Source organism: Bemisia tabaci, chromosome 2 (assembly GCF_918797505.1).
Source record: "Bemisia tabaci chromosome 2, PGI_BMITA_v3".
Classification (NCBI taxonomy): Eukaryota; Metazoa; Arthropoda; class Insecta; order Hemiptera; family Aleyrodidae; genus Bemisia; species Bemisia tabaci.
Genome location: NC_092794.1, coordinates 12701779 through 12719321, shown reverse-complemented (window position 1 = coordinate 12719321; position 17543 = coordinate 12701779). Strand labels below are relative to the sequence as shown.

The 17543-nt window shown below is 40.7% G+C and overlaps 1 protein-coding gene across 1 annotated transcript; it reads left to right on the top strand.

The window, feature by feature from the left end:
* Window positions 1-12661: 12661 nt before the first annotated feature.
* On the top strand, window positions 12662-16500 carry LOC109033629 (pupal cuticle protein C1B). Its single transcript, XM_019046334.2, has 2 exons — window positions 12662-12774; window positions 14893-16500. Exons 1-2 carry the CDS (start codon window positions 12766-12768, stop codon window positions 15340-15342), a joined length of 459 nt encoding a protein of 152 aa, XP_018901879.2. The 5' UTR covers window positions 12662-12765; the 3' UTR covers window positions 15343-16500.
* Window positions 16501-17543: the final 1043 nt, after the last annotated feature.

The following is a 17543-nucleotide window of genomic DNA, read 5'->3' as shown; positions in this document are numbered from 1 at the left end:
ATACCATGATTAAAATGAACCATTTTAATCATGAAAGTACATTATATACAAGTACATTAATATGTTCAAGATTCAATGTTGACGTGATACCAAATGTGCGGTTGCAAATTTTCTTATTCTATTATTTTCCTCTCTAGGTCACTTAAATTAAAATGGAAAAAAAACCTAAATTCCAATGATGTTACTCTTTACTTTTGGGAACGGACGGTGCTAGGTGCTCTGTTTTTTGTGGTGTTTGATTATACTTGTCATTTGATGAGTGCTCTCTCAGTGCAGAATGAATATTCAGCCTCTTTTTGTGCTAGAACTGTAAACGATTTATTTAAGTCTGTTGTGAGCACAAGATGCTGAGTACTTACTATGTTCATTCAGCAAGAAGTTTCGTGGTGATTTCTGCAGTCCACTTTGATCACGCCATCTTACTATAGGAAGCCTCAGCTTTACATTGACACTTTGAAGACTGATTTTTGAAATAAATGTCAATCTTGGTCTTATCGCTTGGCATTTATAAATCAATCAGGTCAAAGAAAGTTTCATCGATTGATCATCAAATGATTCAGAATGCCTTCTGAAGATCTGAAGCGAGGCAATCGTTCATCGAAGTATGTATTTTTCACTTGGGGAAGCAGCGGCCATACCTAATCTGACTGAATGATGTGAGTATAAGTATCTACATATTATCAATTATTTAATCTAAACAATTTTTGGAAAATAATTCTACTATTTTGTAATTGGGCCCCTTGGAAAGAAATTACTTTGCCTGGGGAAAAATAGTACATGAATACCGCCTGATGAATCCTTTCCCAGACAAAGACGACCCCAGTAGCATTTTTCAAAGGAAAAGTGACGATGTTTTGATATGAAATTGCGATTTTTTTACAACTTTTTGGCGATAAAATCGGTCAGATCATCAAAATCTGAGCGATTATCCTCATTCTTGTCACAGATTTATCTCTATGAAATCTGGTCTAATGGTATCAACATTTTATTCCAATTTATCACGATTTTTTGTTCAATAATATTTCGACAATTCGCCCACAATAAAATCGCGATTCTAGAGCTCCATGCGATGAAATCGCAATTTTTTATCCAAAAGTATTGAAATGAATCGCCGTCCATTAAATCGTGATACATTCTCGACAAAATCGCATCTTATCGCGATCACTGCTCGAGATAAGTCTGCCAGACCCTCTTAAACCTATTTTGCAGACATTAATTGGATTTTACTGGTTTTGGAGCGCTCCACTAAGTAGGCAGAAATAGTTGTAGTTGATATCTTAAAAATGAAATATTCTGAACATTTTTTCACCTAAATGCATGTAAGAGGTCATTCTAGGAAAGGTGAAAACAACTTTAGCGAATGATCTCATCTCATAAGAAAGAGTAGGAGTGATCTTGCCTTGCTAACCGACCACTCCGATGGTAGAAATTGGCAAGGGTTCTGCTGATCGGTCTGAATATTAAATTTTGGCTGCCTAGCTGAAAGCAACACGCAAGACACCGACTCAGCAGTTCTTTAACGGTGGGTATGTGCACTAGTGCAATGCCCGCTAACATTACTGTCATGTGCAGAAAATGGACTGAATTATATATCTCAAATCCACAGCAGAGAGATATTAAGAGGGAATAAATGAGGATAATGGGAAAGGGAAGGAGAGGATCCCAAATACCCGTTTATGATCCGTGAAAAAACAATATCAAAACCCTGTGGCTGAATAATAGTAGACTGACATGACAGTTGACTCGCATCTGCGTGTAAAAATGTGTGCGGTTCATTTGGGCCGGTTGAGGCAAGAAGGAAGCAAATTTTATGGCTCATTTCAAAAACAACATTCCTGTTATGGATTTTCCTACGAAGCTAGCATCCTTATTATTGAGCCTTCGATTGGGTTTTTTTTTCCTTTCTTTTTTGTTTTGATGTCATCCATTTTAAATTTTACAGAATATCTTTTCTCTGCAGAATATTCTTAACAACGAATGGACTCCATTTTGCAACGGAGAGCAGAGAGGAGAGCCAAGAAAACTGCGCAACATTTTTTCACGCTGGAATGGCTAAAAGCGTAAAAGCCAACTAAATAGGTAATGAAATTTATAAGATGATTTCCTTATTTTACCATTGCTCGTTGGGTGCACGGATAGAAGTTGATTCAAGTTTTAGGGTTTTTCCCGAAATAAAATGACTCGCAAAATGGCAGGTTTTCATTCAAGTTTGTAATTGCAGAGAAATTAAGACATTTAAAAAAATAATAATAATACAAATAAACTACCCGGTGGTAATGACAATACAAATTATTTATTTGTTTATCATAGTTTGTCTCGTTCCAACTGGTAAGGAAATGCCCACATAATTTGAAAGTATCCAAAGAGCACCTTTCCAATTGTAACGTGCGATGCCAATAAAACGCCTTCAAATATGCGGTTATGCTATCCATGCGGCGTCTTCCCATTAAACGCAAAACTTGAGTTCCTCGGTGTCCGACGGACAGCCTGTCCTGGTAGTAATATTGAAGCGTCGTATCAGGCGCTCCTCCTCCTTTACTACCACGGTAGTAATTTCACATGGGGGTTCCACGGTATAGTATAGAACCGTGGGTTTTGATTATTGTAATGCTGAGCACGGTGATGTTACCGTGTCCACCGTGACATACTGTGAGCACATTAATGCTACTCTAAGAATGGTTATGCTACTATGCTCATCAATAATCTTAAGAAAATCCACAGTTCTACTACCGTGGAATCTTGTGTGACATTTCTACGTACCGTAGTAACCGTAGAATAGCCGTATTTTTTTTTCTCGGTGTAACTGCTTTCTGCGGTACCAAAGCAGTGTAAAATAGCCAACATGAGGGTAATGACTGTTGCTGCCCCATGATTGTCCGTATGAAAATGTTGAATTTCCGGAAGTAAAAGTTTCCATCATCGATCGCCAAGGGGTTGAAGAAGGGTCTCTCTTTGTGTCTAGTCCTTACTCCGGCTAAAATAACGTATTACAATCTTAAGTACCTAAATAGGAAGAGTATGAATGGAATGCCATCTTATGGAGGCCTTAGTACCCACGAAGGAAGCTGACCTTCCCAAGCGAAATAGCTGAAACAGTGTCGTTGCCAACTCTCATAACCAGATCGAAAACCTAAAAAATGATCATCATTGTTCACACTTGAAGTGGGAGATAGAGGATAGCCATTTCTTTTTCAGCATCATTGAAATCTACGAGAATGCTGTGGAAAAATTTATAAGTTAGCCGGCCTTTTGGGCTGTATAACTTCATCATAACTCTAGTGCTCTCAGACTGGTTTTATTTCATTATTTTCTTGGCCGGGTCTACAAAAAATTCTTTGAAAATCTTAAGATCTGATCTATGATGTATCCCGATTACATCGGTTACCTTCAAATATTGTCCGTTCGGCGATTTTTGAAAGGCAACAGTCAATAATGGAGCTTTTACATATCGACGGTGAAAGTCGGCAATCACATAACTCGATTTGCGACGTCGCAGACTTCCTGTCATACTTTATTCTTTAAACGGAAAACTACTCAACGGTAATTCCTTAAAACTGCCGTGATTTTTCTTCTATGTGCGAGGAAAATTCTGCAAAAACTGCAAGGAATCATGTCCATTTGTTATCCTTTAAAAAAATAACATAGTTGCGGAGATTTTCAGACACCGCAAACGAGTTACGTGATTGCCGACTTGCACCGTCGATATGTATGTCAGAAATTTGCGATTTAGGAATTGATTGAATCAATTCCTAAATTGATTGGCAGATACGCCCCCTTGGCGCGCCGAAAACGCGCCCCTCTGACAAATAGCAAAATGAAAAGATAAAAAAATTACGACCGAGAGTATATGCGGAAAATTTCTTAAATGAACGGAAGAGGAGAGAGTTAGGAGTAAAGAAAGGTGCTTTCACGCATGATAGTGGTAAACAGAGGTCTAAGAACTACTTTCTGAAGCGTCAACACTTTTCTGTGAAATTTTCACCTTTTTGTTGACATACAGGCGCTCTATCATACCCCTCCTTCATTCGCTATGTGTATCTCCCTTAGAAGCTATCGTCGGTTCGATTTTTAGACATGCGCACCCTTTATAGACCTCTTGAGAGACCTTTAAACATATTTCTTACTTTTCAAAATGACTATTCATTTGGACATACCGTACTATATCTCGAACAAACTTAACCTTGATTTATCTCGAAATTCAAAAATAAGAGGTATCTAAAGTGTAAACGCGATAAAACTATTCTCGCAAGATGGATGTCCACATTGCATATGAATAATGTGGGACGCGATGGCGTGAATCTTGAACTCACAATGCTCTGCACTTTGCTACTAGTTTGAAGCACCATTACGAGTAAGACAAACGCAAACGAACACATTATGGAAATAAAGCGAGGAAAAGGATGCGCGTTAACGACGGCGCAGAGATACAACTATTCGTGCTTGATGGACGTCCGTGCTGCATCCGAAAAATTGAAGGCGCAATGACGCGAAGCGTGAGCCCTCAAAGCTCTGCTATATGCTGTCAATGCTGCTTAGCCTCGGTAGAAAAGTTAAAAAAAGAGGCCCGAACACATGTCTCCTACATTCCGTTGTCTTACTCACGTAGTGCTTGAAGCACAATTACGAATAAGACAAACGGAAACAAACACAATATGGAAATAAAGCTAGTGAAAGGATGCACGTTTACGACGCGACGGCGCAGAGATACAACTATTCGTACTTGATGGACGTCCGTGCTGCATTCGAAAAATTGAAGGCGTGATGACGCGAAGCGTGAGCTCTCAATGCCTATATGCTGTCAATGAGCTTGAGGTGTCGCGCTTAGATTCGATAGAAAACTTAAAAAAAGAGGCCCGAACACATCTCCTTTGCCTTCAGCTGTGTTACTCACGTAGTGTTTGAAGCACAATCACGAATAAGACAAACGGAAACAAACACAATATGGGAAAAAAGCCAGTGAAAGGATGCGCGTCTACGACGGCGCAGAGATACAACTATTCGTACTTGATGGACGTCCGTGCTGCATCCGAAAAGTTGAAGGCGTGATGACCCGAAGCGTGAGCTCTCAATGCCGCAATGCTCTGATATATGCTGTCAATGAGCCTGAGATGTCGCTCAGATTCGGAGGAAAAGTTCAAAAAAGACCTCCGACGACGTCTTTCCTGTCTTTGGCTGTGTTGATACTCGTTCTTTCTTTTTTTTCAGGTTCTTGTCAGATTCTTTTTTAGGATGGATTTGCAGACGGTGTAATCTGCCCGATGATTTGTGGGAGGATCGATTCCGATGGCGATTTGGAGTCTGAGAGCTCTCTAGTGCGCTGAAGTAGCGGCTTGATATGTATGTATTTGCAGACCCACGTCTTCAGCTCGTGTAAACCGCAGCACTGGCTCAGTTCTTTTGGAAATAATGGTGCTTGGATGTGTCTAGTGGCTTTAATTTTTTATATTTTCTTTAATTTTAGACGTCTGTCGGTTACTTCAATACATTCAATTTTACAATTTTTAGTCTGTACAATTAATAAACTTTGAACCAGAAAATAGCGTAAAATTGTGCTGCTTTACCAAAACTTTTTGGACCTCTCTCCACGTAGGGATGCCCTACCAGGAAATATCACATTACACCCATTTAAGCAGCCAAAGGTCCACGCCCTCAGATGCGAGCCAGTCCGAACCTGATTGATTCCAACGTAAAATTTCGCGAGAAACACGATGGCACTACTAGCTTTCTTTTAAAAAAACTCCAAAACTCCAAAAAAGCTCTCAAAGTTGAGGCCGTAATGGCGGGATATCCCACGGCCCACGTTATCCTGAGGGTCCATTTCTGCATCAAGGCAAATTCAAGGCAAAGATAGAAAGCAAATCCATTAGCAGGGTTGCCACTTTGATAGAAGTCTCCAAAACTGGAAACACGGCAATCCCGCTATTGCATTTACTCCCAATCATTGAATGGATAGTTTGACCGCGTAAAGAGATGGACTCTCAGGTTAGCGTGGGATATCCTCTCCACACGGCCTCAACTTTTAGAGCTGTTTTGAGCTTTGGAGTTGATTTCAGAGAAAACCATCGTGTTTCTCACGAAATTTTACAAAGGAATTAGTACTTAAATCGCAAATTCCCCTCACAGGCAAGAGCTCCGTTCTTTGAAACTCTTTTAGGAGCTGCGGGCTGACCCGATTTACATCGATCCATTTAATCTAACAATGTGGCCTTAATAATAACATTACATTTAGCCTGATTACATCGGTTACCTTCAAATCAATATCGTCCGATGATCTTCGATAGGCATCACTCAACACTTTCAACGATGAGCCTCTTTGAAGCCTCCAGTTTGCACGCGGAGAAAAACCACTTTCGCTGAGGTAGCAGCGAAGGTCTGATTAATTTTCGGTATTACAGAGTTGTCCATTATTTTTCGATCTGGGCAATCATCTACCCTAATCCATCGGTTTAATGGAGATGTTGCATGTGTACGGAATTTGCGATTTGACTGATGATACTTATGTATAAGTTCGCGAGAAACACGATGGTGCCACTGGTTTTCTCTGAAATCATCTCCCAAGCTCAAAAAAAGCTCTCAAGTTGAGGCCAAAATGGAAGGGATATCCCACCCTACCCTGAGAGTCCACGTCTACATCAAGACAAACTCTCCATGCAAAGATAGGGAGCAAATACATTAGCAGGGTTGCCGTGTTTTCAGTTGTGGAGTCCCTAAATAAAGTGGCAGCCCTGCTCAATGTATTTGCTCCCTATCTTTGCATGGATCACTGGTAAAAAAAACCTCTTGGACCAATGCCGCATTGCATTGACTTAAGAGTGCAGTTTCTTGTCGCCGGATTTAAGAGTCTTGAACTCTTGTTTCAAGCGGATTTTGCATTGATTCGAGCGGATTTTGCATTGAAACAAGAGTCTAGACTCTTAAATCCGGCGACAAGAAACTGCACTCTTGAACCAAGAGGTTTTTTTTTACCAGTGTCGAGAGTTTGTCTTGGTGTAGAGGTGACTCTCAGGATAGCGTGGGATATCCCCTCCATGTTGGCCTCAACTTGAGAGCTTTTTTTGAGCTTGGGAGTTAAATTCAGAGATAACCAGTGGCACCATCGTGTTCCTCGCAAAGAGGTTGTTCCAAAACGCCGTTTGGCCCCCCCCTGGATTTGCCCAAACTTTGCTCAGATGTTGTACTAAGTGTCCCCGATGCTTGGGCAAAATTTCAGCCCCCTCGGATAATTAGGGGGGAGGGGGCAGGGGGGCAAAGTTGCAATTTTTTTAAAACTTTAAAAATCGATATCTCGCGAACGGTTTGAGTGTAAGTGTTGCGGTTTGCGCTAAAAAACGTCAAAAAATATTCTCTACAAGAATATTAATGCTGTTTGCAAGGTTGCGTAATTTATCGCGGTCATAAATCGATTTTTTCGATTTTGAAGGTTCGACTTTTTTTCGTTTTTCGTCTCTCCTCTCTTTGGAATCGTTGCTACGTGAATAAAAACCTGTTGAGGTGATTCTCCATGAAATTCTGCATCTACCACACTTTGTTTGATCTTGGGGAAACGATTCGTTCGTGAGTTATAGCGATTTTTCTGCGCGTTATCGGTTACGCGCGGGCGGCTTATCGGCGGCGCTCCATCCCGCGCGGGCAAGGCAGAGGTTGTTTCACCGCTAGGGCCTTATATTCATGCTGTAGGCTGTAATTAATCGATATTTTCTCCTCCCCCCACCCTTCCCCTGCAATAAATATTTGTTTAATACTTCGTTATACAGGGTATCCCAGACCACCCGTAACAGGTCTTTTTCTCGGTTGGTTTAGGTAGTACGAAGTGGGGGGCCGCGGGATTGAATAGGGAATTGACCCCAAGGAATCCGAATTTCACGGTCCCGAAGCCCCCCTAGCCACCCTTGGGGGTAAAAGGGGGAGCACAATGTCTCCCGACTTTGGGGATCGTGACCCCCTCTTTACCTCCCAAGGGGGCATGGGGGGCTTCGGGACCGTGAAATTCGGATTCCTTGGGGTCAATTCCCTATTCAATCCCGCGGCCCCCCACTTCGTACTACCTAAACCAACCGAGAAAAAGACCTGTTACGGGTGGTCTGGGATACCCTGTATAACGAAGTATTAAACAAATATTTATTGCAGGGGAAGGGTGGGGGGAGGAGAAAATATCGATAATTACAGCCTACAGCATGAATATAAGGCCCTAGCGGTGAAACAACCTCTGCCTTGCCCGCGCGGGATGGAGCGCCGCCGATAAGCCGCCCGCGCGTAACCGATAACGCGCAGAAAAATCGCTATAACTCACGAACGAATCGTTTCCCCAAGATCAAACAAAGTGTGGTAGATGCAGAATTTCATGGAGAATCACCTCAACAGGTTTTTATTCACGTAGCAACGATTCCAAAGAGAGGAGAGACGAAAAACGAAAAAAAGTCGAACCTTCAAAATCGAAAAAATCGATTTATGACCGCGATAAATTACGCAACCTTGCAAACAGCATTAATATTCTTGTAGAGAATATTTTTTGACGTTTTTTAGCGCAAACCGCAACACTTACACTCAAACCGTTCGCGAGATATCGATTTTTAAAGTTTTAAAAAAATTGCAACTTTGCCCCCCTGCCCCCTCCCCCCTAATTATCCGAGGGGGCTGAAATTTTGCCCAAGCATCGGGGACACTTAGTACAACATCTGAGCAAAGTTTGGGCCAAATCCATGGGGGGGGGGCCAAAATCGGCGTTTTTGGAACAACCTCTTTTACATAAGAACCAATAATCAAATCGCAAATTCCTCACACATGCAACGTCTCCATTGCGAGGACGCCGACGGTCCTTTTCCGCGACTTGGGGACCAATGTGCGGCGGTACGCAAGAGTTGGGTTGAAGAGCGAAGGTAAAGATCATCAAAATTGCAAAGGGCACTAATCGACCGTGTCCCCGTTTCCAGCCTCCCGTGCGTCCGACTCAATCAAGAAGCCTAAAACTCACCATGACTCGAAAATAGATTAATTGATCGGCGACGGCTCATCGCTTGTCACACTACCGCCGTCCTAAGGAACAACGCCGTATAAACATTCGAGAGTTGCCAAATTTCCTTCGATAAAATGTTTGTTTTGTAGGAGAGTTATGAAAATGTTGCTTCGAACGTTTCAGGAGCTTTAGGTTACATTGCAAACAACATTATCTGAAAAATTGGAAGAAAATCATTCATAAGTTTACCAGGAAATTCGTGTTTTATAGATGAAAATTTGGCAACGTCTGGAGGTTCATACGGCGTTTTTCCTTGGCACGGCAGTATACCGCCGGACAGCGTTCGATTGCACCACGCTGACTTCGAACTCACTACTGAGGGGTCATCCCTCTTGCAACTATGCGGCCCAGTCACTTCGTGGTCATACTGATCCGAAAATTAAAAGAAACAGCGAAATTGCATGCGAATGGATCGCTTGTACGTTTGAAGGTTTTGCAATTTAAGAAATTATTTTTGGGTGAAATTTTGCGAGAAATACCAGTCTATGGCTTTATGCAGCAATTATAGTTCATGTGGAACACCACCAATAGTCGTAAATAAACAAATGATTCTCGGTCTGTGAACCATACTAAGGTACGTCGTACCATGATAAGGTATATATACCATCACCAACGTATGTGCGCTATTAAATGTTGCCTTTACTACTATTAGTGGTGTTTGGTGTTCCATATGAACCACAAATTGGTTTATAAGCCATAGCTTTTTCTCAATGTACGATGGTGCTACCGGTTTTCCCTGGAACGAACTCCGAAGCTCAAAAGGTCTCAAAGTTGAGGCCGTAATGGAGGGAATATCCCACGCTATCTTGAAAGTACACCCCTATATTTGGTCAAACTAGTGTTTGGCGCAATGCGTGAAGTATTCACGCAGTCTTGTAGGTGCTTTGCGTTTCACGCTGACCGCACTGTGTTTGGCGCAATCCGTGAAGTATTCATGCATTCTTGTAGGCGCTATCCGTTTCACGCTGTCCGCAATGACCGCACTGTGTTTGATGCAATGCGTGAAGTATTCGTGCAGTCTTGTAGGCGCTAATATGTGTTACATGCCGATCGCCGCGCCGAGGGCTTCTCCTTTTCATCTCAAGTCCTCGTCATCATTTCTCTCTAGGTAAGTCGCGCCGTTCTAGGCCAAATTGCGTGTTTGGTTTCTCTCTTAACTCGACTGATTAAAGGTGCTGCCTTTTGTATCAATGAAAGACGACAAAATTAGAAATTACTGTACTCTCAGAAAATTAAAGATTTTGTCGCCTTTTCTCGTTTGTAATTTTTTTTTCTAAATCCGAATTTTTTTTATACCTACACTTTAAAAATTTGCAAATTTTTGCCGCCCCTTAGATTTCTCTCCATTGCGGTGTTTCAAAGAGAAACAAGCCAACTCTGTGGCTTGAAACTTTATTCCGCTAACTGAAAAAAAGGGATAAAATCAAAGAAGTTTTCAAGAAACTCCGTTGGCTAGTTTTCCGAAGAGAAAAAAAGAATGATAGGAAGTCTGCAACTTCGCAAACGGAGATCTGTGGTTTCTCACTTTACGCATCGACATGGCTCTCTGATATCAGTGTTGCTACCCGTCCGGCATCAAACAGAGGGGGATAAATTATGAAATATTACACGTCAATAATTTTTGATCAATGCAAGAAGTCTGGCGGCGGCGCTGGGGTCAAGCATCGACATTGACGCTGATTACCATAAAGAACTCATGAAGATCCTGTGTTACCAAAGCCGGATCACCCGAAATTTTAAAACACCCATGGGATTACCTACTTCGGGAGCGTGCGCGCTGCTGCAACATCGAATTAATACTCGCATCGCTCATCGTCGATCAAGCCTACTTATGCAGCACGAGCTGGCATCGGCGTTGTAATTTTTCTCGTATGATGACGCGATTATTTTCAAGACCTCATGCAAGGCGCAGGTAAAATATCGAACCATAACATTGGCGAGTCAACATTTTCGTCGTACTCCTTTAATGAGGGTCACATTAGCGCCTCTTCAAGCTGATCCACAGTGGGCCAGATACGCTTGGATTCGAATAAACCCATTTTGTGATTACGGGGATAAGTTTCTCAAAGATGAATAGCGCTATAAGTAAAATTTCATTTCCACATTTTGCCTTTTCAAGGAATAATTCTATGTTTTGAGGAGGGATCTGGGTTGAATTCAGTGAGACGGATTCTTCTCCCGAGGCTCTGACAAAATGGAAGATTAACATTTTATTTACGTATAACACGGCTGTCAATTAAACAAAAAATTGCCTATTTTGAAAGAGCTCTTGAAAAAAAGGGTAAAAATGTTCGTTTCAAGAAACCCATTTTGGATTTATTGCTCAGTAAAATTTAGGAGAGATAAATTTTAATTAAAAAGTAAAAACATAGGTATGGAAAAATTCGTGAAATACTAACAGTAGTTTCTCGACACTAAAAATGTTTGAAAAGTAAATTTTAAAAAACTCTTAGAACATTTCATTTATCTTAAAGGACTTTTACGTACATTTGACAAAGAGTTAAATCGTACTTGACAATTAGCAGAGATGGATTTCCTTGTACAAGCTTTTTCATAGTTTTTAGGAGTTTTTAAAAATTGCATTTAGTGGTCCTTGCTACTAGTAAAGGTTTCTTCTTTGACATTTTTGTAGATGTTACCGTATTGCTAAACTGAGTTCAAGCAGGCATGGCATTAGTAAAATATACTGAAAAAAAAAAAAAAACACATTGGATCCAGAGTCCAGACTTTTAAAAACATCGACAGGAAAAAATACTCTTGATTCAATCAGATTTAAGCTTAAATCAAGAACCAAGCCTCTTAATTTGAGCGGATTTCCTTTTGATTTAAGCTTAAATCTGATGGTATCAAGAGTCTCTTTCTTGTCAATGTTTTCAAGAGTCTGGACTCTAGATCCAATGTGTTTTTTTTTCAAGTGTAAGTGATATTTACAGAAGATCTGCAAGATTTTAAATTGCTATTGAACCTAATGGAGCCTTTAGGTGGTTATTGCTGACGATGCCCGTTTCTGGGCTCTTGTCCTTGCCTTTTCGCTCAACCATTGAATTTTTATAGTATTTCAAAAAAATGTTGCCTAATAGGATTTTTCTCTAAAATTTCCCAATAGTTGAAACGCGTGGTTACTATACAGACTAAGGGGGAAAATGATGGACTAACTATAGAGTTTCCCGTGGACTATAGTCTTCCCCTTTCCTCCCTTGTCCACCGCAACCACCCGCTTCAACCAATAGGATCGCTACATTTTCTCTTCCCTTTCGTAATATATCGACCTCCATAATCAGCCCGTTACGAAATTCGATTGTGAGATTAGGGTAACTCGTCCGTATCAAATCATGTCATCGCCATATTATAATTTTTAAAGAGGTTAGCTGAAAAATGCACTGTCTAATGCATAGATTTTGAGAAAATGAGTAAATTTTAGACTTTGGAAATGTGCTCATTTATATTTTGAAACCAAGTCTATCGAGAGAAAACTCTTGTGTTTGCTGCAGCTGAAGTTTGCACCCCTCAAACGTGCGCATTGGACAAGATAGGGACACTTTTGCCACTGTGCGACCGTGGTGTTGATTGAATAGTTGATATTTCATCTGCACTTTATTACTTATGAATTACTTTGAGATCCGAATATTGAGTGGTGGGATCATCACTCGTCCCCCCCCCCCCCCCACTTCTCTGGCCGCGGCACGGGGCTATCATATATATACTTCGTCAGACTATCACCGGGCACAAACCCGCGTTAACTCGAAACTACCATGGATAAAGTAAGTTTATTCCTGTCTACTATTCAAACTGTTCTCGGTCGATACTTGTGGAATGGTTTTTTTTCTTTTTTTTCAGTGTTTGCAGGTGTTACATTTTCGGAATGACGGTTCAGTGATATTCAACAGCGGTGTGATTTACTATCCATAATATGTGATTTGTTTTCATTAATTTCAACCTGGCGTTCCAAAAGCCTAGTCCATCATTTTCATATTCCCTCTCATTACTTAGGAATACTTTCTGTGTCGCTCCCGGATCAGTTGATTCTCTTAGGGAGGTCTCGTACGATCAATGGGTATATTATGTGATTAAAAGAAACTTTCAACATAGCATCATAAAAAGATTGACTTATAGGAACCTCGGGTAAAATTTAATCGTAAAACCTTAAAAGAAAATATCCTTTTGAGGGATTGCAATGATTTGCTCCTGCAATAAGACAAAATTCCGGGTAAATTCATTTATGCTTTTTTAAAGTAGTCCACGGGCGTACTTTAAAATGGCAAAACCCACAAAATATTCCTCCTGTATTTTCTATTTTATGTAGTGGCAAATCGTCATAAACCCACACAGGGGTCTGTTATCCTCTTTCAAAAATTTCCGAAAATTGATTTCACAAGTAATTTTCGTAATAAGATCTTTTAGTTTTCTGGTTTTCTCATCGCAAAAACAAAAATCCATGTTTCCCCCATGAGGACTAAGGATTTTACGTAAAAATTGACGGGAATTGCCAGCCAATAGGGACTACTCGCCTAAAAGAAGGGGGTCCCACGCAGCATGTGATTCAAATTAAAACTCTTGATTCCTTTTTAATTTAGTGCGCTATTGAACAATCCAACGGGTTCGTTTTTGCCGATTATACGTGATCGAAAATCATCAGAACACGGCTGTGCACACGAACAAAAAAACTTCAGTTAATAATGGTCACGATGAAACTTTTCAGTTCAGGTAACTGAAGTTTTTTATCAGTCGTGGGAATTGGACTTCAGTTCCGAAAACCGAAGTTTTTATCAGTCATACTAAAACTCATATTCTTTACACAAAATTCGGTTCTCTAAACTGAATTTCGGTTTTCATGACTGACAAATTCAGTTACCTGAACTAGAAACTTTAATGGGCCGCATGAACTGAAATTCAGTGAGGGGCTTGGAGGATAAGGCGTATAAAATCAGTTTTTGAAAAAAAAGAGAGATAATAATGATTTTGAGTAACACTAGTCTTAATGCATTTGCTGTAAAAAATCGCTCCCAGATTCCAATTTTTCAGCAGCATAAAGTCAGTTTAAACTTCCTTTTCGCCGTAAACATCCATGTAATTTCGAGACTTCAAACACGTATTTCACGCAAATACTGCACTCATGCGCCTTCAACTCGGAGGATTCGAGTCCCTAAATTCATTTCTTGTAACCGAAGTTTTTTTCTTCCTCAGTGATAGCTACAGCAATGGTGACCCGTTTAAATTATACAGGTTGTTGGTAAAGTAGCCAACGTGCATTAAAAATCAGAATAAAGCTGAAAATCTCAATACAGAAGGAAAAAGCTCATATGAGCACAATTTTTCCTCCAATAAATTTTCCCTCTGTATTCAGATTTTCAGCTTTATGCTGATTTTTAACGAACGTTAGCTACGTTACCAAATATCTGTCTAAATGACTCGTGCGTCTATTGCAATCAGTTTGAGATGTTATGAAACCTTTTTTTTTTTTTTTTTTTTTTTTTTTTTTTTTTTTTTTTTTTTTACCGATTTTTCCAAATTTTGATGCTTATAATTTTCGACTACGGCCGTTTCGATCAACCGCTCATTGTCAGGCGTTTAAAAATTCTAAAAAACTAGAATTATAATACGCTTCATTTTGATAAATGGACTGCATTTTGCAATTTGGGGCTATAAATTCTAACTCATCTGAAAAAAAAAAAAAAACACTTATGTGCATAAGGAAACTAATGGCACGCATGTTGTTTTTAAACAGGGCCGAACTTTATAGTTCTTGATTCCAAAATGTAGTCCAAATATGACCACTAAAGTTAATAAAAGAAGTGCAATCACTTTGCATTCACATTGTGGTTCTTTCTTCTACTTCGTCGTACATCAGTTCTTAAGTTCCTATTTGATTCTGTCCACAGTTCGCACAAGTAGCTATCGTCCTGGCTTTGGCCGTAGTCGCCGTCTCCTCGGCTCCAGCCCCGCAGGTTTACTACTCGCAGCCGACCATCGCCTCGCAGTCCTCCAACATCCTCCGCACCCCCGGGAACCTCGGCCAGATCTCCACCTACACCAAGGCCATCGACACCCCAACCAGCAGCGTCCGCAAGTCCGATATCCGCATCAGCAACGACGCCCTCGCCTACCCGGCCGTCACCGCCTACCACGCGCCCGCCGCCGTCGCCTACCATGCGCCTGCTGCCGTAGCCACCTACCACGCTCCGGCCGCCGCCGTAGCCACCTACCACGCCCCGGCCGCCGCCGTAGCCACCCCCGTCGCCAGCCACAGCCTTCTCGGCGTCGCCTACTCCCCCGCAGCCTCCGTCTCACACGTCACCTTCGACGGATTCGGAGCCCATTACGTACTATAAGCACCCCTTCGCAATCACCCCACACTAAGAAAACATGTCTAGTTTTGGGTATCGTTTTTTGAGTAGTATACTGCCGTGCTAAGGAAGAACGCGAATGAGCCTTTAGGCATTGCCAAGTATCCTTCTATAAAGTGCCAATTGAAAGGGAAATTTGTAGATTTTTGTCCTCCAATTTTTCTGAGAACTCATCATTCATTACATCTAACTTAAAATTTCAAGAGAAAATGTTCATAACTCTCCTGAAATAATAATCAGTTACCGGAGGAAATTTGGCAACTCTCGAATGTTCATACGGCGTTTTTCCGTAGCAAGGAAGTTTAGATCACTGTATTTTTTGCTTCGCATAACCGTGAAATTTGGTGCACTTGAGGGGACCGAACATCAGCGTTTTAGTGACCGAAATTCAGCTACTGAAACGAGTTTCCCATTATGTAAATACGAATAATCCGTCGGGTCAAATGCACTCTTGAAATATTCGGTTGGCCGGGCCGTATAATACAGTGGTTTATATCATCGGGAACTGGTATTCACTGCTGGGCATTTTTTCTTCAGTTTGCGAGAAAGAGGGAACTCGCATCGTTTAAATCGTTTAATCTGAAACATTTCGATTTGAAAAAGGTGCGGTCCGTATTTTCAATTGCCGTTCTTCATGCTCAACAGCATTACACTTCTAGTCTCATATGCGTTGCGAGTGGCTGCTTTCTTGCGGGGAATCACATTTCATCGTCATTTGCTACCGTATCTTCTACTCACTCATCGTTTCTTGCCGTTTATCAGATATACCAATGGTCTTAGCGATCAACACAGAATTTTTCCCCTTAATATTTCGGACGAAAAATTTCCATGTAGATGATCCACCTAAGAATCGCGAATACCCAACATCTTACCTTTCACTGTTTAGCTCACTTATTTATTTCATCCCTATCTTCTTTATGTCTTCACACTTTTTCGTTTTCATAATTTGGTTTAAATTGTTACTTTTTGTGACTCACTGCCTGATTCTTTGTTCCTATAATTATAACAGTAGAAATTCATTCAAATCGTGCGTTTTCTCTCTGTTTTTCCCCCTTCAAATTTGTTTTGAAAAAGAACCCGTCCTCCTTAATTCACACGAAACTTTCAACGTGAGATTCAACTTCACGTCACTGCCGGTGACGAGGCGTGAATGATCAACTATCGACTTTCCCTGTTTGAAGCTGTGGCAAAGAATCGATTATTAAGATGTTTGTTGCAAACACTCTGTTTATCGATCCTTTTCCATAGGTTTAAATGCAGCCACGCCATTGGTCACTGCTTAAGGTGATTCGATGGACGACATATTTTGTGTCAGAACGGCATGCAATATAGCGCATCAGTTGGTTCCATTTTTTCAGCTACTCGTCATTTTTCTCCTATTTTGAGATCGCAATTTTGTTGCCCAGAGACTAAAGCACTCACTAACCAATTTTAACAAATAAATTCAACGTTATAAAGACGCGGTTTGTTTAGAGAGAAAATATCGCATTCGAGTGCAGTTTCGTTATCAGTATCGAATGCGATGTTTTCTCTCTAAAAAAACCACGCCTTTATTACGTTGAATTTCTTTATTAAAATTGGTAAGTGAGTGCTTCAGTCTTCTGACAACAGAATTGCGATCTCAAAATTGGAGAAAAATGACGAGTAGCTGAAAAAATGGAACCAATTGATGCGATATATCGTAAGCCGTTCTGACACAAAATATGGCGTCCATCGAATCACCTTAATGCAAGAAGGCTGAGAAAAGAACATGGGACTTATTCTATGACTCGAATACTAGGGAGTAGTATTAAGTAGTGAGCAAATGTGTAAAGTGGCGTAGCGTAGTGTGGTGGTGTAATAGTTCGGCCCACATTATTCTAAGGAGAAATGAAAAAAACATTAACAAGAAATTAGAATTAGTACGATGAAAAGTAATGAGTTTAACCCATGCAATTGCTTGAGAATGCTTTACTGGAGTCCTAATGAGGGGCACATACCTATTATCAAAATACCTACGAATTTAATGCAGTATTGCACACCGATCATGCACTCATTCGTGTTTTAAAGAAGGTCCTCCTATGAGGTTTTTGCTCGCACCTAATCGGTACGTATAATGAAAGAAACATTGATTTCCGCTCAAAAATCATTTATATGCAATCAAGCTTTTCGGTGCAAGCTATGAAGGACGTAAAAACTTGGTAATT